The sequence below is a fragment of the Osmerus eperlanus genome, chromosome 6, assembly GCF_963692335.1.
Source record: "Osmerus eperlanus chromosome 6, fOsmEpe2.1, whole genome shotgun sequence".
Lineage (NCBI taxonomy): Eukaryota > Metazoa > Chordata > Actinopteri > Osmeriformes > Osmeridae > Osmerus > Osmerus eperlanus.
The window spans coordinates 19,512,728-19,537,516 of record NC_085023.1 but is presented as its reverse complement, the minus strand read 5'-3'; the positions used below and the strand labels follow the sequence as shown (position 1 = coordinate 19,537,516).

The 24,789-nt window shown below is 48.5% G+C and overlaps 1 protein-coding gene across 22 annotated transcripts in view; it reads right to left on the bottom strand.

Annotated features, from left to right (window-relative positions):
• Positions 1 to 24,789, bottom strand: part of ank3a (ankyrin 3a) — a 104,253-nt gene that overhangs the window by 30,892 nt on the left and 48,572 nt on the right. For 10 of the 22 annotated variants that reach the window (XM_062464260.1, XM_062464269.1, XM_062464253.1 and 7 more), the window contains exons 6-25: positions 23,833 to 24,018; positions 23,374 to 23,397; positions 19,905 to 20,003; positions 19,558 to 19,656; positions 19,044 to 19,142; positions 18,446 to 18,643; positions 17,459 to 17,557; positions 17,198 to 17,296; positions 16,970 to 17,068; positions 16,556 to 16,753; positions 14,976 to 15,074; positions 14,072 to 14,170; positions 11,176 to 11,373; positions 9,193 to 9,291; positions 8,265 to 8,363; positions 7,613 to 7,711; positions 7,131 to 7,226; positions 6,056 to 6,128; positions 5,799 to 5,855; positions 2,702 to 2,825 (exon numbers count right to left, since the gene is read on the bottom strand). In XM_062464260.1, the coding sequence (XP_062320244.1) occupies positions 2,702 to 2,825; positions 5,799 to 5,855; positions 6,056 to 6,128; positions 7,131 to 7,226; positions 7,613 to 7,711; positions 8,265 to 8,363; positions 9,193 to 9,291; positions 11,176 to 11,373; positions 14,072 to 14,170; positions 14,976 to 15,074; positions 16,556 to 16,753; positions 16,970 to 17,068; positions 17,198 to 17,296; positions 17,459 to 17,557; positions 18,446 to 18,643; positions 19,044 to 19,142; positions 19,558 to 19,656; positions 19,905 to 20,003; positions 23,374 to 23,397; positions 23,833 to 24,018 (2,243 nt within the window). Of the gene's footprint in view, positions 1 to 1,295; positions 1,308 to 2,701; positions 2,826 to 5,798; positions 5,856 to 6,055; positions 6,129 to 7,130; positions 7,227 to 7,612; positions 7,712 to 8,264; positions 8,364 to 9,192; positions 9,292 to 11,175; positions 11,374 to 14,071; positions 14,171 to 14,975; positions 15,075 to 16,555; positions 16,754 to 16,969; positions 17,069 to 17,197; positions 17,297 to 17,458; positions 17,558 to 18,445; positions 18,644 to 19,043; positions 19,143 to 19,557; positions 19,657 to 19,904; positions 20,004 to 23,373; positions 23,398 to 23,832; positions 24,019 to 24,789 lie in introns of all 22 variants that reach the window. The other 12 variants (XM_062464262.1, XM_062464273.1, XM_062464264.1 and 9 more) reach the window with 5 other exon arrangements.

The window sequence follows — 24,789 nt, the reverse complement described above, 5'->3', positions numbered from 1 at the left end:
TCTCTCTCTTTCTCTCTCTCTATGGCCCTGCTTGTGGCCCAAACAGTTCTCTTCCGTTACTTTTTCATTCCCTCCCTCCCTCTCTTTTGTTTTCTTTCAACCCCCCCCCCGCCAACCCCCTCCACCCACCCGGTGCCCTCTTGCCAATTCAATTCAATTCCATTTATTTTTTCTATCAATTTCTTGGAATGCTCTCAACGGACGTCTCCTCACTCCCTCCCGCTTCCCCTCGACCTCACTCTCGTTCGCGACTTCACCTCCCTCCGACACTCTCTCCTTAATCGCTCTTGCTCCTCCAACCCTTTATTTCTCACTGCCTTGATCAATTACTGTCTTCCCCTCTTCCCTTCTCTACTCTCTATTCACTACACTGTTTCCCTCCAGCCAGCCCCCGTGCCCTTCGCTTTCACGCTCCCTGTCTTGTTACAGCCTGAATTTAAGACAGAGACTGTGTCATTAAGAGAGAGAGTAAATGTTTGCCAATTTGTCAAAGAGCTCATTGTGTGATGTGCGACACTGCCATCGCTGCTCTGACATTCGTCAGATAGGGCCAAGCAGCACAGTGTGTGTGTGTGTCTGTTTGAATGTGCATGTGTAGGCTGTGTGTGTGTGTTTGTGTGTGTGTGTGTCTGTCTGTCCTCTAGCAGTCTGACTACAGGTCAGTTTGGGGTTTATTAGGTACATGACTTAAATCAAGAAGACTCTGCGGCCTTGACGGCCTAGTTTATGTCCTTTCTGCATTCCAGAAAAGGTCAAACTACAGTCACAGGACGTTTTGGAAGATGAAAACTCTTCAGTTCCACAGGCTCAATTTGAGACTACAGGGAGATTGATGCAGATATTGAGTTTATGGTGGTTACTTTTTGATCCCTGGAAGTTACATTGAGTGGCACAAACAAAACCGGCCACATCGACGCCAAACCAAAACGAGGGTTAATCAACACAACTCAAACCAACACAACGGTTATCATCGCGTCAAAACAAAACACCATCGCCATAACATTCTAATTCAAGATAATCTTCTATTCATGATTTTGGTTTAGTACTGGTTAATTGATATCCTCTGCAACATGATACAGGGTTAGGGTTATAGTGGGCAGATGAGAACTAGGGGTGGCACTGTGAACGAGACAGAATTGACCCGCTCGGACTACGTTTCTCCATATAAACAGAGGGCACCAAACGATGACCACACAGACAGCGGAGATGGGAGAGTGGGGTCAGAGGTTAGAAGGGAAGGGGTTTATGGGAAGGTTCTAGGGGGATGATGAAATAACTAGGCCTTCTGCTCTTACCTGATCCTAGGGCTAGAGTGAGCAAACCAAGTGTGCCAGAAGAGGAACAAAAAAGGAAAAGAAGAAATAGGAGGTTGAACAGCCAAGCATTTAGAAGTCTTCAAAGCAGTGCAGTGGGCTTTTATTATTAATTATTTTTTATGACATAGATGCTTTGCTTTTGCATGGGTTGTGCTCCAAAACTGGGTAGCGGTTTGCGTGGGTAGAGTACGCGTGGTGTGTTAGCATGTGTGCAGTGTGTGTGTGTGTGTGTTTCATTTGTGAGACTGTTTCCCAGTCCCAGAGCAAACCATGCAAGGCCGATGTCATAAACAGAAAGGTAAGGAAATAAAAGCAATTGCTCAGCATTATACATTCATTAATCAATAGAAATAATTAAATGCATTTATATCGCATTGCACTTACAGCCCTGCAAAGAGCCTTGTCAGCACACACAGTAGTGCACATATTCTGTTTATGAGCACTAATAATAGTTATAATATAGCAATAATAGTAGTTACAGAGCAATGACAGTATTCCACATATCACAGCTGAAGAGACTACCCACAATGCACTTCTTAACATGAATCCTACAAGTGACAAGACAACCAGTCACAATTCGCCAAAACAAAAAGCCGGAATGATTTAGGTCAAACCATATGAAGTATGACATACATTATATAGTTGCGGCATACAGTTTTAAAGACGACAGGCCTGCAGAATTCCATATATTATCTGGCGTATTAGATTCATAATCTATAGCTTTGGAGAGGTGTCAAACAGACGTTGTGTACGGGCTGTTCCAATGTTTGCCGTTGCTGCTGTTCTCTCTGTTTCCTGTCCTTGTTGTTGTCTTTAGCCAGTCATGCATCCCCATGCGACTGCCAGCTGTCAGGGCAACCACAATGGACAGCCAATGATGTGCTGTCGCCACACAATACTCTCATCCAATGTGGTGATGCACTTTCACTGGGGCTTGCCAGTTTTTCCACTGGCCACTCTTACAGTCCCTTATGTTGTCTGAATGCTGGTGTGGGTAACCCACAGCGCAGTGTCCCTAACAATAACACATGCTGGGACCATAGGTGAAGAGTAGTTGTCAAAGTTGTTTAGGGTTTGTCACTGACACCCTTTGAGACGAACAGAATGCTGAATCACTTTGTCAGGCTGAATCATTACATGGCGGCCTTCCAACGGTTTTATAGTGCTTCCATAATGTCCGGTGAGGGAAAGTTTAAACCTCCTCTTTGTTTTGAGATTTACCGAATCTGCACAAAACAAATCCTACACATATCTGAGAGGGTGGGTATTAAACCTATGTATGGGATGAACAGCTAATGGCTGCGATTACAAACATGACATCGCTGGCTGACTCACGGTCAAGAGCAGAACAATGTTTTTTTTTTTAAAGGACTGGGTCCCGTTACCTTGCGGAGCGTGCTCCTATGCTGAATCCCATGTAGCCCTCCTGCGGGAGAGAGTCGTCTCCCAGCTCCTTAAGATCCTGAGGCCGCAGGTATTTGTCAGTGTCACCGGTCATCGCATCCTCACCTGGAGTAAAAGTAGCGTTACTTTAATGACAATCCTGAAATGTGGGCCAATGGTTGCGTCACTACTGGGAAAAAAAATACCTTATTCTGCTCATAAAACGCCACTTGGATAATTTATAACCATCGCCATCTACAGTTATGTAGCTCCAGCACTGGACCAGCACACAACTTTGCCACTGTCCACATACAATGTGGTGTCATACAATCAACAGCAATGCAATGACCGAAACAAGTATTAATTAGCATCAATGCGCATTTTGAGATGAGATTAGACCTTTCAGAGGTTGAAAGATCTATAACTCAGCTAAGGCCGGCTACAGACAGCACCATAGCCTGTTTACATTGCAGCTGCTAAGCAAAAAACAAAAACAAACGCAGTTTAGATACACACAAAAGCCAAAGCGCTGAGTGTTAAAGCTAAGCTTCAACAAGAAAGGCAAAGGCACCTCGTTTCGCTGGGCGAAAGAGAACACGCCGGTCGGCACCGCTACAATATTGTTTCCCCTTCTCCCTCATGTCCGACTCCTGCAACACTTCAGTCATCCACCGCAGCCCCTCCCCTCGGCAGTCCTACCTCTGAAACTGCCGCACTCTTGCTCGGATGGGTAACACGAATACCGCTGTAGCATTCCGTTTGTAAAACTGAAACATTATTCCACTCACGCAAGTAGCCAAACAGTATCCGCCACTCAAATACAGACTTTCAACCTCTAAAAGCGGTGTTATATTTTTATAGAGCTAATGCAGCACTGAGCTATAACGTCACGAAAAGCAAGCTTCCCCTCTCCTGGTCCTTCGCTCTCTTCCTTGCTCTCTCTCCCTCGTCTCTGTCTGAGTGCATAACTGTTCGATCCAACAAGGTAGTATCATCCTCAGACTAATTACTGTTCTATGCACCAATTTTGGTGCCACCAAAACAACACCTCGCAAAAAATCCCATTACTTACATAGAATGCCAAAAGCAGCCATATCAGCCTCCACTCTTTAAATATTCCCGTTTGAGTCTGTTTATTCCAGCAGGAAAGTCCACAAAACGACTAACTTTCCCAAAAATAATTCCAGAGATCGATTTGAGCAGGTGAGTGACGCTATAGAGGGACCCAAAGTTGCCTCGTCCCGTTTGGAAGTCCTATCAGACAGTCACTGTTCCGTCCGGATAATGTAACCACGCTTATGTTGAAGCTGCTGCAGAGGCGGAATGCACCGCCACCTTCACTGCTCTTAGTAGAGCCACAAAGTCCAAACTATGCGGAGTTTTCAACACAGATCCCATTGCTGAGCGAAAGTGGAGGCCATTTGAGTCTGGTGGCGAGAGCAACTGTTGACAGCTAATACTTTGTAGGCGGCTCAGCAAAAGCTCATTGGATACAATGAGTCGAATCTCCGACCGTTAAGACCATCTGAATGGAGTGTAGCGATGGAGAAGTCGCATGTTTTGTAGTTAGCGGTACTTTGGTGACCTCGCAGGGCATAATCCAGCATGTAAACAATTACTTTTCTGTAGACATTGGGAGAGATAACCCCCACTATAGACGCGAAAAGGAAAGTGAGCGACAAGTTGCCTTTCCACCAACAATGTGCTATACAGGATAACAGAAAGCCCCAGTTTATTTGCTGCCAGGGGAGGAGGGCGATAGCTCTGCATTTGAAATGCATTATACCTTTAAGTATTAATATATCTTGTTAGATACTGTATGTTTAGTATGCAAACAGCTGACAGATACATGTATCAACTGCCACTGACAAGCTATAAGGTTAAGTGTAGTGTAGTACTACACCCAATAGCCCTAATAGTCCAGTCTAAATCCCCAAGGCTCTGCAAGGGCAATACAATCTGATCTAAGATCAGTAGTACAGTAGTAGGCCCTGTCATCCACAGAAGGTGTGAGATCAGATCAGCGTGTGAGATCAGATCAGCTGACCAAGACTAGCAGTGACCTGTCATGGCCATCTGCTCAATAGGATTGGCCTCCAAAGGACATTAGCTGAAGTTCAAAATGTTTCCATCCACAGTCACTACCTCACAGGAAGGAAAACAAACACACACACGCACACACACACACACACACTACGATCACTTGCATGTTGTGGAATTCTTCGAGGTTTAAAAACTTTTCTTGGGGATTTTAAATGATTTTGAACAGTATTCTCATACTGAAGAATCAATCATTGTTATCAGTCTTAAGGTCACAGATGGATAATTGTAAGTGTGTGCGTGTGTGTGTGTGAGAGAGAGAGAGGCCAACTATGAGTGAGTGGATGTAATCTGGTAAGTCTAGCAGTTTCACCTGACACAGAAACTCCACACCTCGGCCGGCGGTCACCTAAGCAACAATCCATGGACAATCCCATAAATATTACAGAAGTGTTCTTCGGGTGCGGTAATAGGCAGTTTGGAACATGACACTAAGATATAATTAAAAGTCTCGATAACGAAACATTAGCTTTATAAAGCAACTTCAGATATAGTAAACACTTTGTAAACACTTGGATACAAATCAAGGGCCTGAGTACAAATGCATAGATATCCTATGATACCTTAAAACAGCTAAATACTAATAAAATGTTGGGGCCGGCAACAACTATAGAACAACAAGAGAACAGGAAAAATTCAGAGAGAGATCCTGAAAGTTTCATGGCTTTCTTGGCTGGGTTCACCTGTGACGACATTTCGGAGAAATGCTGACACGGACCACTGCCATAGTGACAGGAGCTTTAGATGCGCACTCAAAGAAATCTGAATTCAGTGTAAGCAGCTTAAGAGACTGAGAGAGTTCCTGGCTTTCGTTGTGTAAACAGAACCATAGCCAGGTCAATGTTCAGCAGGGTAAAGGCGTGCAGCTGGGTATTAGAAGAACGACGCAACAGATAGCTTGTCCAACAGGTGAAGCTGGGGTGAGGATGAGGGAGGTGTCAAAAGGATAGAAAACCAAAATCGAAAACCTCAGCGTAGAGAAATGGACATGGGAAATACCTTCTTCATCATCTGACATACAGTCTTCATTGAGAATTTCAGGCATGTTGGCCATAACTGTGATTTGAATACAGGAGGGGGGAAACGAATGCCACATGTTCACCAGCACTACAACCATCCACAGTTAGACAAAGCGTGCAGAAACTAAGAAAAACATGTCAATCCATCCTTCACTAATAAAAAAACATGTTATTGTCATGGAAATGTCACTAGAAGGAATAAACTGGGGTTGAGAGGGGAACTGGGGTTGACAGTACCTTCGTCATCCGACAAGTCGAGGAACTCGTTCATCGTCTCCGGAACGTTCATTTTGTGTTTTTCAGTCACAGTCTGTTTTCAGGAAGAACAGAGACGGAACAGAGTGAGATATTAAACCTGTATAAACAGAGTTTTGCTACCATTGGAGCAGGTACCTGCCTACTTCAAAGACATGATGACTAGACTTTTAGTGTGAAGTTTGGGTGACACTGATGCATGTCGACAGAGATAGACAGACAGATAAATAATGCATAGGAACAATACTGCTGTCATTCCCATTGACCTCTACCTGGCCCTTAGTGACTTTAATCCTCTCTCTCTCTCTCCCTCTCTCTCTCCCTCTCTCCCTCTCTCTCCCCCCTCTCTCTCCCTCTCTCTCCCCCCCCTCTCTCTCCCTCTCTCTCTCTCTCCCTCTCTCTCCCCCCTCTCTCTCCCTCTCTCTCCCCCCATCTCTCTCTCCCCCCTTTCTCTCTCTCTCCCCCCCCTCTCTCTCCCTCTCTCTCCCCCCTCTCTCTCCCTCTCTCGCCCCCCATCTCTCTCTCCCCCCTTTCTCTCTCTCTCCCCCCTCTCTCTCTCCCTCTCTCTCCCCCCATCTCTCTCTCCCCCCTCCTATCTATCTCTCCCCCCTCCTATCTCTCTCTCCCCCCTCCTATCTCTCCCCCCTCTCTCTCCCCCCATCTCTCTCTCCCCCCTCCCATCTCTCTCCCCCCCTCCCACCTCTCTCTCTCTCACCTCCTGCTCTCACATGGACAGGTTAGAACACTGCCAGTAATCTGGGCTATTTGAAGAACACCCTGAGGCCTCAATCCTTACTTAGGGCACAATCACACACGCATGTGAGGCAACGTGACTGGTCAGAGTCATGCGCGCACACACACACACACACCTACTGTCCAGTTTGCTCTGATACCTGAACTGCTGCTCACACAAAAGCCAAACCCTAATTTGGGATGGCCTCTTTCTACACAAACACACTCATTCATTAATGTCAGTAAAGGGACAGCATTAGTTCTACTTTTACATCACACACATCAATAATAGCAGACACTGTAGATCATATGTGGTGTTTCTCACCATGGTGGTCAGATTATCATCAGTCACTGGCCTCAGAGTGTCCACCACTGAGATGTAACCTAGGCGACGGGCGATTGACAGGGCGGTGTTTCCATTCTGTGGACGAGAGGAAACAGGGGGAGAATGTCTGATCTGTGTACCGCTGCTGTTGGCTGAACAGTGTTAGCAGGAGGGGACAGAAAGCATTTGTTTACGTGTTACGTTTTACGTTACGTTTAAGTGTTTGTTCAACGTGCTTTTATGGGTAGTGTGTGTAACCGTTGAAGAGGTACGCGATGACACCTGTTCTGCATTCTCATGCCTTATTATTACTGTACATCATGACTTAATGATACACACTTACATTCTGTATGTGTGTGTGTGTGTGTCGTACTACATGCGTGTGTGTTGTATTGCGTGTGTGTGTGTTCGACCCTGCTGATGAGGTCATTGAGCCCTTGTGATGAGCTCAGCAGGAATCTCCCATGATGCTCTCTGCTCACCACGGTCAGCTCGTTAGGGGAGGCGCCGCGCTGCAGCAGCATGGCGATGATGTGGGTGTGGCCTTGCTGTGCCGCCTGGTGGAGGGGGGTGTACCCGTTCTGGAGAGAGAGACAGAGAGGAAGGGAGACAGAGAGAGAAAGAGGGATGGATGGAGGGAGACCGAGAGAGAGAGAAAGGGATGGAGAGAGAGAAAGAGGGAGGGAGAGAGGGATGGAGAGAGGGAAAGAGGGAGATGGAAATTCAGGGATGGACAAGGAGAGATGGAGAGAGAGCAGGGAGATAGAGAGAGAGCAGGGAGATAGAGAGAGAGTAAGAGAGAGAGATGGAGTGGGGTAAGGGGTGGGGGGAGGGAAGGAGGGAGCAGGGTGGAGAAAGAGAGAGAGAGTGGAGAGGAAATGAACAGGGCGTGACAGAGAGTGATGGAAATGGAAAAATAGGGGGAGGCAAAGGAGACAGAGCGAGTGACAGAGATGGAACAGGAAGTGGTCAGGAAGAGGATGAGAAAGAGAGGGAAGAGGATGAGCAGAGACAGTTAGGGATGCACAGAGACGACACACAAGCAGGGACTGATACACAACAGAGAAGGTAAACAATACCCCTCCAATACCCCGCAGTGGAGACCTGTCAGTGTGTGTGTGTGTGTGTGTTTACCCTGGTTTTGCAGGTGACTCTGGCCTGGTTCTGCAGGAGGAAGTTCGCCATCTTGAGGTTGCCATAGTGACAAGCCACATGCAGCGGAGTGTAACCCATCTGTTGGAGTAAAGAGAGAAAGAGAGAGAGAGAGAGACAGAAAGAGAGATGAGGAGAGAGAGGAAAAGAGCCTCCTTGGTCAGCCTGCCAAACTCTCCTTCTGTTACCTCCCATCCTGTGAGTAAGAACAGAACTTTCCCTCGGGCTAAGCAACGGTGTAAGATGTTCCAAAGCTCATGCAGAACCAACTGCCACTCGGTTAGACTGGAGGAAAACGGTGACACAGTTTACATTTGACGAGATCCGCATCTCCCGTGTGGAAGATTAATGGGAGGCTGGAATGGATGAGTGGCCAGGGCTCCAAACAAATGAAGCGTCAGCAGAGCACATGCGTCTGTGTGTGACCTTGTGTTGGTTACCCTTGAGCCGCTGCAGATCTCAGCCCCCTGGCTCGTGGAGGAGCCTGCTATGGGTCTGAGCGTGTGTCTGTGTGTGTTTGTGTGTGTTTGTGCGTGACGTATGTACAGACACTAACACCTGCCACTCAGGTGTCTGACAGATCCTTTATTCATGCTGCACCACGGAACACACTGATGCAGTGTGTGTGTGTGCTTTGTGTGTAAGCAAGTTTATCTTTCCTTTGCTGAGAATACAGAGCTGTTGAAACAACTTATACTATAAACATCCTTAATGCAAACACACCCACGCGCCACACTTTGTTGTCCAATATGTGTCGGCATTAGTCACACACACTACTAACACACTCATTACTCAACCCTGGCAACACATACATTTTTTCTAAAAAAGGGGCTGAAAGAGGGTTGAGATCAAGGTCATGTCTTTGTCTGTGGTGGCCCTGTGGTTGCCGTAGGAACGGAGGAAGCGTCACCTTGGTCTGGGGGTCGATCTCCGCTCCGTGGTTGAGCAGGACTTCTGCCACGTTGACTTTGTCCTCCTGCGCCGCCAGGTGGAGGGGGGTGAGGCCGCTCTGACAGGGAGAGAAGCACACACACACACGCACACACACACACACACACACACGCACATACACACACACACGCACACACACACACGCACATACACACACGCACACACACACACACACACACAGATACACACATACACACCAAGGCAGAGTGAGGATAAGCTCGTCACTGTGAGCGCCGTCGCTCTCATTAAGCATCCTGCATCATGCTACAACTTCCTGACTGGCAGTGGACAGGAAGTGTGTGAGGCGCTTGTTTTGAAAGGAGGTGAGTATAAACTCTCTGCTGCTTCTGAAGCCTGCAGGTGAGGTCTTTCTGTTCTAATCCTCCGTGCTAATATCCTCCGTGCTAATGACCCAGCTAAGCACAGAGCTGCTAATCTGTGTTCAACTAGTGTTCATTAAGATAACACCAGCCCCTCCAGCAGGATATTACCGGGCCTAATTCACCAGAAAAAAAATAACTGTGCTCAGTTGTGGTGCATCTAGTGTGTGCGGTTGTACAGACTAAATGTGTGTGTGTGTGAGAGTATAATACAGAACATGTCTGTGTGGAAGAAGTACTGTAACTGCCTGTGAGTGTTTTGCTTTGTGTGTCCGTATCTGTGTGTGTGGATTTATGAATGTATATTTCTGTGTGTTGTATGTATGTGATTCATGTTGTGTTGTCATTGCTTATAATGTACAGTGTACATCTACCTCATCCTGTTCATGTGTAAGAGTGTTTACACATGTATCTACCTCGTCCTGTGTGCGTGCCAGAGTGTTTACACGTGTACTACCTTATCCTGTGTGCGTGTCAGAGTGTTTACACATGTATCTACCTCATCCTGTGTGCGTGTCAGAGTGTTTACACGTGTACTCCCTCATCCTGTGTGCGTGTCAGAGTGTTTACACGTGTACTACCTTATCCTGTGTGCGTGTCAGAGTGTTTACACATGTATCTACCTCATCCTGTGTCCGTGTCAGAGTGTTTACAAGTGTACTACCTCATCCTGTGTCTGTGTCAGTGTTTACACATGTATCTACCTCATCCTGTGTGCGTGTCAGAGTGTTTACACGTGTACTACCTCATCCTGTGTCTGTGTCAGTGTTTACACATGTATCTACCTCATCCTGTGTGCGTGTCAGGGTGTTTACACGTGTACTCCCTCATCCTGTGTGCGTGTCAGAGTGTTTACACGTGTACTCCCTCATCCTGTGTCCATGTCAGAGTGTTTACACGTGTACTACCTCATCCTGTGTACGTGTCAGAGTGTTTACACATGTATCTACCTCATCCTGTGTGCGTGTCAGAGTGTTTACACGTGTACTACCTCATCCTGTGTCCGTGTCAGAGTGTTTACACATGTACTCCCTCATCCTGTGTCCGTGTCAGAGTGTTTACAAGTGTACTACCTCATCCTGTGTCCGTGTCAGAGTGTTTACAAGTGTACTACCTCATCCTGTGTCCGTGTCAGAGTGTTTACACGTGTACTCCCTCATCCTGTGTCCGTGTCAGAGTGTTTACACGTGTACTCCCTCATCCTGTGTCCGTGTCAGAGTGTTTACACGTGTACTCCCTCATCCTGTGTCCGTGTCAGAGTGTTTACAAGTGTACTACCTCATCCTGTGTCCGTGTCAGAGTGTTTACAAGTGTACTACCTCATCCTGTGTCCGTGTCAGAGTGTTTACACGTGTACTCCCTCATCCTGTGTCCGTGTCAGAGTGTTTACACGTGTACTCCCTCATCCTGTGTCCGTGTCAGAGTGTTTACAAGTGTACTACCTCATCCTGTGTCCGTGTCAGAGTGTTTACACGTGTACTACCTCATCCTGTGTCCGTGTCAGAGTGTTTACACGTGTACTCCCTCATCCTGTGTCCGTGTCAGAGCGTCTCTGTGCTCACCTTGTTGCCGATGTTGACGCTGGCGTTCTTGGCGAGCAGCAGGGACACCAGGTCCACGCTGCCCTCCTGCGCCGCCAGGTGAACGGGGCTGACGCCCTGCCGCGTCACGGCATTGGTGTCCGCGCCGTACTCCAGCAGCGTGGTCCCGATGTCCATCTGGTTCTTCTTGGCGGCGATGTGGAGGGGCGTGTAGCCGTTCTGGAGAGGAGACGAAATGTCGTTAAACACAAGCACACGGCGTACCGTACACACACTGACTCCTATCCTGTTTCCTTTAACATGTGTAGTCTCTGTCTTATGATATGTGTTTGTTATGTGTGTACGTATTTCCTGACACTGACAATACAGCTGTAAAAACGGTCTTACACCTTGTCAATTCACCAAAAAACATTTTGAAATACAGAGATTCAGTGTTACACTGCTAATCAGACGTCATGTTACAAGACTACTGTTTGTGTTCAGGTTGGGAGGAGGAGGGGGCAAACGACACCCAGCAGGACAATGTCACACAGATGCACTGACGCCCCCTAGAGAGATTCCTGTTCTTATCTCGACACCTTCGACCTTTGCATCTCCTTCCTTCGCTGAACCCACACTACCAACAATGACTGCTGCCAGAGAAGTCCGATTAGAAGACAGCCTGTCTGGCTGGAGGGAGGGAGAGTGCACATTCCCTGACTCTGACAGCTCCACCAGGAGCTAGTTGTGGAGGAGTTCTGGGAGTCTGGCACTGAAGGGTTGGGGTCAAGGGGGTCAAACTGTTAAACAAGTGGACCTATGTCCACCTTTATTAAACACCTTTATATGACTCAGGGGTAACTTTGGATCTTTGGAGAACATCGTTTGATAAATGTCACAGGGCAAATACTCAAACGTTGCCTCATGCATTAAACCTGATTTGTTTATCAGCTGTTTATCAGCTGTTTATCAGCTGTTTAGCAGCTGTTTAGCAGCTGTTTAGCAGCTGTTTATCAGCTGTTTAGCAGCTGTTTAGCAGCTGTTTAGCAGCTGTTTAGCAGCTGTTTAGCAGCTGTTTATCAGCTGTTTCAGGTTATTGGCTCGGCTTTTTCAGGCAGTTCAATCTATGGGTGTGTGTGTGTGTGTGTGTGTGAGGGTGTGTGTGGTGTGTGTGTGTGTGTGTGAGTGTGTGTGTGTGTGTGTGTGTGTGTGTGTGTGGTGTGTGTGTGTGGTGTGAGGGTGTGTGTGTGGGTGTGTGTGGTGTGTGTGTGTGGTGTGTGTGTGTGTGCGTGGTGTGTGTGGTGTGTGTGTGTGTGTGTGTGCGTGGTGTGTGTGGTGTGTGTGTGTATGTGTGTGTGTGTGTGAGGGTGTGTGTGTGGTGTGTGTGTGTGGTGTGTGTGTGAGGGTGTGTGTGTGGTGTGTGTGTGGTGTGTGTGTGTGTGAGGGTGTGTGTGTGTGGTGTGTGTGTGTGTGTGGTGTGAGGGTGTGTGTGTGGGTGTGTGTGTGTGGTGTGTGTGTGTGGTGTGTGTGTGTGTGCGTGGTGTGTGTGGTGTGTGTGTGTGTGTGTGCGTGGTGTGTGTGGTGTGTGTGTGTATGTGTGTGTGTGTGTGAGGGTGTGTGTGTGGTGTGTGTGTGTGGTGTGTGTGTGAGGGTGTGTGTGTGGTGTGTGTATGTGTGTGTGGTGTGTGTGTGTGTGAGGGTGTGTGTGTGGTGTGTGTGTGTGAGTGTGTGTGTGAGGTCAGTCTGTCTGTCTGACACTGGAGGAAGCCAAAGGAGGACAGGCAGCTGTGGAACACATCAAAATTGGTTTCCTGTCATGTGACTTCTTGGTGTTGTGTGCTCACATCGCGCCAGGCCCAAACACTCTCCTTTCCATCACTCCCTACTTAGATTGATCACGTTTCCAAAACACTGCTTGATGTTGAAGTAGACCAGAGACATCGACCGTAACACCAATTTAAACAGATTTATACGAGGGATAAGGAAAGAGTTGACAGGAAAGAGAGATTGTGAGAAAAGAGAGTGAGAAAGAGAGTGTGAGAGAGAAAAGTAATAGAAAGAAAAGGAAAAATAAAAAGTGAGCAGGAGAGAGAGAGGAGAGAGAGAGAGAGAGAGAGTGAAGGATCTAGAGGTCCCTCACCCTGGACAGTTTTATTAGATGTCAAAACAAGGTTGAAACATGATTTTAAAAGTTGAAACAAGGCTTATAAGATTGAAGGCCGACCACAGGCTGACTCTGAGCCTAGCCACAGACGTCCCAGTTGACGCCTGCTTTACAATACTGCATATTTTTACACACCAGTCCGCAGAGGGTGGGCGTGCTCCAAATGTTTGTGCTACATAATAATAGCCAACTTTGCAGTTGGAAAAAAAAATCTGGGTTCTGATTGGTCATATGCATACGTATGGCTCCAGAAGTCAAGTTTTATCAACTTTTATGTTTTGTAAAATATGGCAATTTTCTAATTTTCTTTTTTTTTTAAATGACCAGTGGGACTGCATTGAAAAGTTACAAACAGTCAGTATTAATACACTAGTCCATTTTGTTGAATAAAAGCAGTAACTAGGTTACCATGCTTTCATAAAGGAACACATATAAACCTCTATAATCAGTGGGACTACACTAAACGTAAGCTAGCTGAGAGTGGAGACTGTGGAACTCCACATTGTAGTACACTGACACACATAGACAGTCACTTTAAGAATGATTCCAACGCATGAAAAAGATTTCAAAGACTTATGAGGACAGTAACAGCAAGCAGACATGTAAAGCTTTGATGAATCATGTTACTGGTTATCCTGCTAGGACCCATCCATCATTTTAAAACATGTTAAGTTTACGCGAGGTCTGTGCATGTCGTGTGTGTGCGTGGTGTGTGTGGGTGTGTGGTGTGTGTGTGTGTGGTGTGTGTGTGTGTGGTGTGTGTGTGTGAGGTACCTTGGCGGCAGAGTGAGGAGATGCTCCCTGATCCAGCAGTAGCAGAGCCACTCTCTGATTATCGTAGTGAGAGGCCACATGCAGTGGAGTTAGCCCACTCTATAACACACACACACACACACACATGCAACACAGCAGCGCGTTAGAGTGACCCCAGACACCAGCACACCAGAGGGGAGAAGCAGGAACGTACCGATACCTCACACACACACACACACACACACACACACACCACACACACACACACCACACACACACACCACACACACACACACCACACACACCAGAGGGGAGAAGCAGGAACGTCAGCAGAGCAGGATGACAAGATGTGGAGATAAAGAAGTTCACATCACGCAGTCAGAGAGCAGACAGACAGCAACGTTAGGATGCCGTGTGTGTGTGTGTCTGTTCACATGATTGTGTGTGTGTGTGTGTGTGTGCGTTCACATGAGTTTGTGTGGTAGTGTGTATGTGTTCACGAGTTTGTGTGGCAGTGCGTGATTGTGTGTCAGCAGAGGATAAGTAAGTGCGTGTCATCATGAGAATAGTGAGCATGCACAGGATTATTTCACAGACACCCCAAGCATCTGATAGTTGGGCAGTTTCGGGAACGGCCCCAATATCACTCAGTCCAGCAGGAGCTCCCCAGCTGGAGCCCCCCCCAAACCCCCGCAGCTCTCCTTGTTCCTCAGAGGGGTGGAGGGGTGTGTCCAGCAGGGTAGAAACCAGGCCAGGAGGGATGCAATCTGAATACAGTTGCTCTCTCACTCTCTCACACTTCCACTTCCTGCGGTCATGGCTGAGGCCAGTTTGGTCTCGCCGTGGCGTCTCTCTCAGACCGAGTTCAACGAGTTCACGTTGGGTCCGTTCGTTTTGACTCTCACTCTCTCTGCTGGTAGCTCACCTTTCCTGCAGCGTCCGGAGAGGCTCTCTTCTGGAGGAGCAGGCTGGCCACTTCGATCTTCCCGTACTTGGCTGCCACGTGCAGTGGACTGAACCCTTTCTGTTTGGGGGTACAAATCAAACGTACCCCATCCACATGAGACAGCTATCGACATGACACAGCTATTGACATGACACAGCTCTCGACATGACACAGCTATTGACATGACACAGCTCTCGACATGACACAGCTCTCGACATGACACAGCTATCTAAATGCTAAGCAGACAAAATACTCAAGTTCATCGAGCATGCCCTTCTACTGTCTGACGGCCTAGAGAGTCACTGATCAGAACCTTTACCTATCTTCCTTATAGATAAAGGTTCCTTATCTATAAAGGAAACATACACTATTTAAACAAATGGGTCAAGTATTAGTTGAGAGTTTGGTCCCCTGGTGGTTATGCACGGGACTGCAGAATTAGCCAAAAACTCTGTCTTTGGTGCCACTGTTCCCACGCTTTAGTGTATGACAAAATGCAACTGTGTTCATCTAAGCCCCATACCTGTGTGTTGAGGAGGGGTATTTTAAGACATTAGGTCATATTTTCCAGAGGAATGTGGAACTCCTAAGATAAATCGCCCGTTTGGCACAGAGCAACGTTTGACCTAATTCATACCGCTGCTACAGGCTAATTCATGCTCTCGTCTTACAGGGAAGACTTTTTATACGCTTCTTTCTGTTTTCATGTTTGAAGGAGGATGTTTGTGCAAGACAGATAAACAAGAGACACAGATAGCATGGGAGAGAGAAAGAGAGATAGAGAGACTATGCAGGAAGGGAGATCATGAGTGACAGAAAGATGGAGAGAGACTATTTAGGGAGAGGGTGAGAGAGAGAGAGAGAGAGAGAGAGAGAGAGAGAGAAAGAGAGAGAGAGAGAGAGAGAGAACGAGAGCACTGGGACAGTAGGGTTTACCCTTCATTAATCTATTTCGCTGACAGGGTCACCTTCAAGAAGGGCCCATGGCAACTCATCCAGATTACCACGTTCTCACACACATGTCCTGTACATGTACAAGCACACACACACGCCCACCACATCCCTGACGACAGAAACATCCTTCTTTCACCTTGAGCGTAGATCAGAGCACCATTAAGTGCGAGTGGAGCTGCGATGTAATGAGCTACACTGACGTCATCTGGCATGCGCAGAATGAGGTTTGCTTCCCAGCTGTGTCAGACAGCCCAACCAAGCTTGCTGGAGGCAGAGAGCCAATAGGAGGGCCGGTCTGCTGGAACGACATGCAGCCAAGCCCCCCCAGAGGAGGCCTAACCCAAACCCTAACAGGGGAGTCAGATGGCTGAGCGGTTAGGGAATCGGGCTATTAATCAGAAGGTTTCCGGTTCGTGCAAATTGACGTTGTGTCCTTGGGCAAGGCACTTCACCCTACTTGCCTCAGGGAGAATGTCCCTGTACTTACTGTAAGTCGCTCTGGATAAGAGCGTCTGCTAAATGACTAAATGTAAATGTAACCCTAACCCAAACCGTAACCCTTACCCTAACCCAAACCCTAACCCAGGTCAGTGGGCTACACTGACCTTGGTGGCGGCGGAGAGAGAGGCTCCGTGCTCCAGCAGCATGGCTGCCACGTCCTCGTGGCCCTCGCGGGCCGCCAGGTGGAGGGGCGTGTAGCCCGAGGTGGTGGCGGCGTTGGCCGACGCCCCCCTCTGGAGCAGCTGCTGGACGATGTCGGCCTTCCCCAGGCGGCTGGAGATGTGCAGGGCCGTCTGGTCGTCCTGGACAACCACAGAGACGAGAGGCCGGGGAGAGAGGGTGTTATCTCTACGTGACGTTATGTAACCTGCTGAGTGGTTGGAGGATGTGGATGAAGTGCTTGGAAGGGAGAGGTGTTGCGGCGGTACTGTGTGTGTCAAGTCATGGAGAAGGTTTGCCTGTTAGATGTTGCATGAGGTCAGGACCCTCCTTGACCCCTGACCCCTGACCCCACCTACCTTGGCCTTGGTCTCCACCTTGGCTCCGTTCTGCAGCAGGTACCGGACCACGTCTGCCTGGCCTGCCCGCGCCGCCATGTGCAGCGCCGTCTCCCCTCGCTGGCTCACACACACACACACACACACACACGCACACACACACACACACGCACACACACACACACTATGAGAAGGGTGCTAGTGGAGAGGGCCTCCATATTCTACAGAACAGTAGGATTTGCGGCCTACCACGTTGGTGGTGTTGGGCGATGCCCCGTGATGCGTGAGAGAGTTGACGATGTTCTCATGGCCCATGAAGGCTGCTACATGGATGGGAGTCAGGCCAGACTGCAAACACAACGACACAGCAGCCATCAAAAGCAGGGAATTCAGAATGGATTTAATGGTGCAAAACCAAAGGAACCAGCTTACGATTATTGCGTTAAATGGGAGGTTCAATTCTAATGAGATTTTTTCATTGAAATACTATTCGATTTCTTCCTGTTTTACCTCAGTGACGGCCTGGATGGAAGCTCCGTGTTTCAGCAGCAGTTCCATGACTTTGACGCGGTTCTTCTTGCAAGCGATGTGAAGCGGGGTGAAGCCGTTCTGTCGACACAAAACCACAACACCTCAGACTAACCAGCAACCGCTGGGATGATCGGTTTTTGGGGCACAGCCTGTTTCAAGATGTACAGTAAAGTGTGAGACGTAGGTGGGCTTGGATTTGAACCACAGTTCACACACTTTTCAGTAAAATTTCTGAAACACCACATCTATTGTGGTTCAACTCACCACACAGCATGACAACATACTCAATAATGCATGTCAAGTTTTTCACACAAACACACACTCACAGGCACACAGCCCAACACACACAGAAAAATATATTGTATTTAATATATATTTTACCAAGCTCTGCTGATCACTAAAATCTGAGCACTTTCAGAGCAGAAATCTCTACAGAACCAGTGACAACTTAATCAGTGCAGTTGTGGAGACAGAGGGATGGTCAGCATTGTCAAAGCGTTTTTGAATGTTATCTTTCTAGAATGAGGAAGGAGCTGTGTGAACAGGAAGTGAGCTAGGACGAAGAAAGTGACAGTTGCCAACCACACCCGAAGCTGAGGAGATCAGGCACAAGCAAGAGGAAAGGAGAAGAAGAGATGACATCTCTTTAACCCCTTCCTCACCCTCTCTCCCACTCCCTCTCTCCCTCTCACTCCCTCTCTCCTTCCCTCCCTCCATCTCTCCTCTCCTAGTCTTCTCTCTATCCTTCCAAACAATGTCCCCATCTCTCCCTCCCTCCCTCCCTCCCTCCCTCCCTCCCTCCCTCCCTCCCTCCCTCTCTCCCTCTCTCCCCTCCCTCCCTCCCTCTCTCCCTCTCCCTCCCTCTCCCTCCCTCCCTCCCTCCCTCCCTCCCTCTCCCTCTCCCTCTCCCTCTCCCTCTCCCTCTCCCTCTCCCTCTCCCTCTCCCTCCCTCCCTCCCTCCCTTACCAGTGCTTTAGCGTTGGGGTTAGCCTTCTTGTCCACGATGAGCTTGGCCACCTTGTAGTGTCCGCAGTGGGCGGCGACGTGCAGAGCGGTCAGGTAGTCGTTGGTGACGTCGTCCACGGGGACGTCGTGCTGGAGGAGCAGCTGCACACAGTTGAGGTGGTCCCCCTGGGTGGCCATGTGGAGCGGAGACAGGCCGTTCTGGAGAAGACACACACACACAGTGTCAGTAACGCTCTGACTGGTTTGGTCTTGTGTGAAGGCTCAGACTCATTATTTATTGTCAGCGAATGTAATGATTGAAATACTGTGTTGTTGTTCCAGAAACGTTATTTCTGGAACATTCTACGAACTACGCCGTGGGTTAGATACAAGATATCGTTGAAGTGTCCTGTGAGAATTTTTACGATAAGCTCACAGAGGAAGAAACATGGCGACGTTAGCCCTGCTAACGAGCATCAGAGTTATACGTTCAGTGTGACTGAAGAGCACAAGCCCAGTCTAGGGAGTCCCTTGTTATGATCTGTCCACACAACCACAACCTCATGTGAGCAGCCCTGTGTGACTTCCCAGCATGCACCAGGGCCGTGTTGATCTCTACCTTGGTCTTGGACAGGAAAGGAGCTCCGCGGTCCAGCAGGATCTCCACCACCTGCTCGTGGCCGCTCCTCGCTCCACAGTGCAGCGGAGTCAGGCCGTCCTACAGAACCACAACCACACGGTCAACAGGGCTGCAGAGGCAGTCATGCCCCTTTTAACATGGACCAAGGTGGATGGATGGATGATCTGTATAAAAACCTGGTAAACTGACTAATCATAAACAAATCGATATATCTATATGTGAATTTGTATGTATATGTAGGGTTAGATGAATATAAGTTGGTTGGATATGTAGCATTGTGGACGAGTCGTGTTCAGGGTTACACTGATAAGTAGCAAAAATCTGAGAGAAGAATCGTCATGTAAACTGTCGAACAGCACAGCATGCATCACACATACAGACTCATCTTGGGACCGCACTGTCTGACTGCTGGCACGCATGACACCCTCAACCAGCCTCGCTGTTTCCACCTCTGAGAATAGTCGCCGACATACGGCGGTAGTTTTGGTCTCACCTTGGTCTTGGCGTCTATTTTGGACCCTCTGTCCAGCAGCAGTTTGACCATGTTGCTGTTCCCTCGTTTAGAGGCCACGTGGAGAGGCGTGATGTCATTCTGAGCAGGAACAGAAGGAGCAGAGATGAGAGGAGAGGGGGGGCGAAGAGTGAGGAACTGAGAAGAACTGGATTTTTCTCGTTGGCATTACCTAATAAACAGCTTTGAATAAATCTAAATAGATTCCGAATTCGCCTCACGAAAACAGGTAAGGTGTTTCAGAAAGTGTTTGCAATGTTTAGTGTGTTGACTGTGATTGAGGGAGCTGCTGTGCCCCTCCTGTCCAGCAGAGGGCAGATTGTCCTCACCCTGGCCATGAAGTCTACCGCTGCTCCTCGGTTCAGCAGAAGCGTAGCCACGTTGATGTTGCCGTAGTGAGCTGCGATGTGCAGGGGCGTGAAACCACTCTGCGGAAAGCAAACACACACACGTTCACAACAACATCATTCAAGTCCGGAGTTTTAATCGATTTGCTCTCTATTAAAACCGATAAATGTTGAAAATCTAAACATGTATTAAATATTGTTAGTCTGAGCACAAAGACACACGTTTGTATTGACACTTACAAAACTGTAGGCTACTCAATGTGGCAGAGAACGTCTTTCTCCTTAGAAAACCAAACATTGGTCCTACTAGTATGGTATTTACATTTACATTTTACATTTAGTCATTTAGCAGACGCTCTTATCCAGAGCGACTTACAGTAAGTACAGGGACATTCCCCCGAGGCAAGCAGGGTGAAGTGCCTTGCCCAAGGACACAACGTCAGTTGGCATGACCGGGAATCGAACTGGCAACCTTCGGATTACTAGCCCGATTCCCTCACCGCTCAGCCACCTGACTCCCTGGTATGGATGGAATGTTGTTTTCAACGGGTGTGTATACCATTCCAGCAGTTGGCTTCATGAGCTTTTATGAGCTTTCATGAGATTGACATGTAACACATTCAGGAAACCACTCCAGGGGGATAGACACCAGGACATAAACTCACATTGTTGTTTATGTAGTGGAAACGCCGGTATCAACTTACATGTGAGCAGAACATTCTAATACATTTTAAATCAAACTATATAATATCGGGGAGGTGAACTGCCACTAACCCACACATCTGAATGTATTTCATTCGGGCGATGTGATCTCCATGTAAACCCCTGGCTTAGCGAGTAACAGCTGTCCAAGCACAAGCCAGACGTAGGACAAACTGCTTCCTCACAGAGCCATCCAATCAAGCGAGGATTCTTAGATAAAGCTATCCAATGACAGAAATCCTAATTTCAATTAGCCAATAATCTCTAAGCAAGCATTCCCAGAGTTCTGTAATCGTCTTAGGTCATTGATTTCTCTATGTTGCCAAAGTATCCAAAACAGCTGTCCTAACTGAAGCAACAGACACTACTTTCTCAAGATTGTAAAAATCGAATTTAAAAGTCAAATAAAATATTTTCCCCCATAATTTACCTTACTGTGTCCGTAGATGTACAGTATAGTTCGGGCTAAACATATGGGGGATCTGTATGGTTGGCACTGTAGCATCCTAGCATTAGCATCTTCCAGCATGCAGCTATATTACCAAGCCACCTCAGTCACCAGCCAGCCTGACAGCCATGCTACATTAGCACACAAGCTTCAAGAACCTGGGCCCAGGTCTGACCTGATAGGGCCCAGGTCTGATCTGATAGGGCCCAGGTCTGATCTGATAGGGCCCAGGTCTGACCTGGTAGGGCCCAGGTCTGATCTGATAGGGCCCAGGTCTGATCTGATAGGGCCCAGGTCTGATCTGGTAGGGCCCAGGTCTGATCTGGTAGGGCCCAGGTCTGATCTGATAGGGCCCAGGTCTGATCTGATAGGGCCCAGGTCTGACCTGATAGGGCCCAGGTCTGATCTGATAGGGCCCAGGTCTGATCTGATAGGGCCCAGGTCTGATCTGATAGGGCCCAGGTCTGATCTGATAGGGCCCAGGTCTGATCTGATAGGGCCCAGGTCTGATCTGATAGGGCCCAGGTCTGATCTGGTAGGGCCCAGGTCTGACCTGATAGGGCCCAGGTCTGATCTGGTAGGGCCCAGGTCTGATCTGATAGGGCCCAGGTCTGATCTGGTAGGGCCCAGGTCTGATCTGATAGGGCCCAGGTCTGATCTGGTAGGGCCCAGGTCTGATCTGGTAGGGCCCAGGTCTGATCTGGTAGGGCCCAGGTCTGACCTGATAGGGCCCAGGTCTGATCTGATAGGGCCCAGGTCTGATCTGGTAGGGCCCAGGTCTGACCTGATAGGGCCCAGGTCTGATCTGGTAGGGCCCAGGTCTGACCTGATAGGGCCCAGGTCTGATCTGATAGGGCCCAGGTCTGATCTGATAGGGCCCAGGTCTGATCTGGTAGGGCCCAGGTCTGACCTGATAGGGCCCAGGTCTGATCTGGTAGGGCTCAGGTCTGATCTGATAGGGCCCAGGTCTGATCTGGTAGGGCCCAGGTCTGATCTGGTAGGGCCCAGGTCTGATCTGGTAGGGCCCAGGTCTGACCTGATAGGGCCCAGGTCTGATCTGATAGGGCCCAGGTCTGATCTGGTAGGGCCCAGGTCTGACCTGATAGGGCCCAGGTCTGATCTGGTAGGGCCCAGGTCTGACCTGATAGGGCCCAGGTCTGATCTGATAGGGCCCAGGTCTGATCTGATAGGGCCCAGGTCTGACCTGATAGGGCCCAGGTCTGATCTGGTAGGGCCCAGGTCTGACCTGATAGGGCCCAGGTCTGATCTGATAGGGCCCAGGTCTGACCTGATAGGGCCCAGGTCTGATCTGGTAGGGCCCAGGTCTGACCTGATAGGGCCCAGGTCTGATCTGATAGGGCCCAGGTCTGACCTGATAGGGCCCAGGTCTGATCTGGTAGGGCCCAGGTCTGACCTGATAGGGCCCAGGTCTGATCTGGTAGGGCCCAGGTCTGACCTGATAGGGCCAGTTTGTTCCGCTAGAAATCAGACAGCATAGTGATATATGGCTACTGGCCAATGCATTAAACTACAGTTGTTGGTTCTATGAGTCAGGAAGATTAACAACTAACAAACTCAATCCACTAAGTATACTAGCTACTTGTCTGTAGCTGGGAGGCTGGGTTCACTTTATACTCACCTGGTGAGCTTTTGTTAGCATCCAAATGCTGTTGTAGATTGTCCTGTACAAGTAAGCAAGCTTGTACAGGAGCAGTTGTACAACGGGATTGTTATCAAAACCACTTGTTTCTTTTTTGAGAGATCTTACCCCACTCTCATTACAGTGAGTGTTGTGATTGCTAACATCTCTCACTATACAATATAGGACTTCCAAATCGCTAACTGTTGGCCAACTAGCAAGATAAATAAAGTTTGGTAAAACATTTAAATAAAAAAAAATTACAAAATCTGCATTCCAAGGAGCACCTCAAATAAACTCATTTTGAGGAATTCCAGGAAGTGCTCCTACCCAAACATTCGTTTGGAAACCAACCCATGTAGCCTCCCGCTACAGAAACCATCAGGTATTAGTAGGCAGTCATGCTGAGGCACATAGACCTTAACTATCTACTGCAGTTTCAGTACCAGGAAGAGATCCACTACATGAAGGAAGCGATGGGGGAAAGAGAGGAGGGGGGAGGGGGGGGGGGGAAGGGGTAACAGAACCAGAGGAGGGTGGATAGGGCTGCAGCATCATTCAGCATCATGAATGACACAGGGAGGGGGGCGGTTTCTGTGCCCAGGTTGTCTTTCTCGACATGGGGCTGCGATGGATAAAGTAAGTACTTTATACAGATATACCTCAGTCGTTCTATTCACCATCATCTATAGAAGGGAGAGGGGGGCGGCCGAGGGAGGAGAGAACGGGTTGTTAGTGTGCACGCAGAAACACAACTCCCAAGAAACACCCTCCCAACAACCTGAGGATGTCAACGTTAGTGTTACTGTCAGACGTTAGAAACACTACTGTCAAAGTTAGAGGTTTAAGTTAGAGTACGTCCAGTTTGACTAATCAAGTTGGTTTATGAGGACAGAGTGACTTTGCACAGTGCAGGTTCTCTATTCGCCTTATGGCTGAGTCTCTAGCCCTTCTACTAGCTCACTGATCGATATAAAGCATATACAGTATACAGCGTGCACCTCCACAGCACCATAGCAGTTTAATAAGAACAAAGCTATAGAAAAATAACAACAAAAGAAAGAGAGAGAGAGGAAGAGAGGGAGAGCAGCGAAGCTAGAGAAGCCAGTGCGGGGCGTCACCTTGGACTCCACGTCTGCGTTGTGGTCGTTCTGCAGCAGCAGGGCCGCTGCCTTGGTGTCGTCCTTGCGGGCGGCGATGTGGAGCGCCGGGAGGCGGACTTTGCCCTTGGTGTCGTTCTCCAGGAGCAGGGACACCACCTGGTCATGACCCTGCTGGAGAGCCACTGCCAGTGGGGTAAAGCCGTCCTGTGAGGGGGCAGGTAGGGAGGAGGATGGAGGAGAGAGAGGAGGGTCAATAGGGCACGGATGAAGAAGATTAGGGGTCTTGTTGGGGTGGGATTTGTTACACGAGAGTCTCCTGAAGTTCTCGTGCAATGTTATGAAACGCCAACATTCTCACAAGAGCAAAGATTTGAGGGATCTCTGACCATTTTTCTGACCATTCAGAAAGCATTTTCAAAGCTCTTTTCTAATATCGGTCGTCGTATTTTTTTTCATTTACAAGACGGCTTCTTTGATAACAGCTGGTCGTACAGCATTTCCCAGCAGCAGGTTCCTCTCCTGCTGAAGTGTTTCATTACATAACGTGCCATATAGGAGCACTTTTATCCCTCATCATCTCACATGGTCATGCATTATTCAGCCTCCCTGCCACACTGCATGGGTGTACAGTATGTGTGTGTGTGTGTGTGTATACATGGGCACATTCTGCCTCCCCCTGCTACAATGTATCAGTGTGTGTGTGTATGTGTGCATGTGTCTGTACGTGTATTCATCCCATGCCTCTTCCTCCCCCTTCTACTGCACGTGTGTGATTGTGTGTGGGTGTGTGTGATTGTGCGGACCAGCGGCTTGGACCAGTAGGTTTTACTGGTTTTACTGGCTGGGATTTGATTAGAGGCAGCAGTTCCAGCAGCCAGCAGTCTTATCAGTCTCCCCTTGTAAATCAGGTCAGGGGAAGTGTGTGTGTGCATTGTGTGTGTTCATTGTGTGGGTGTGGGTGTGCCTGTGTGTGTA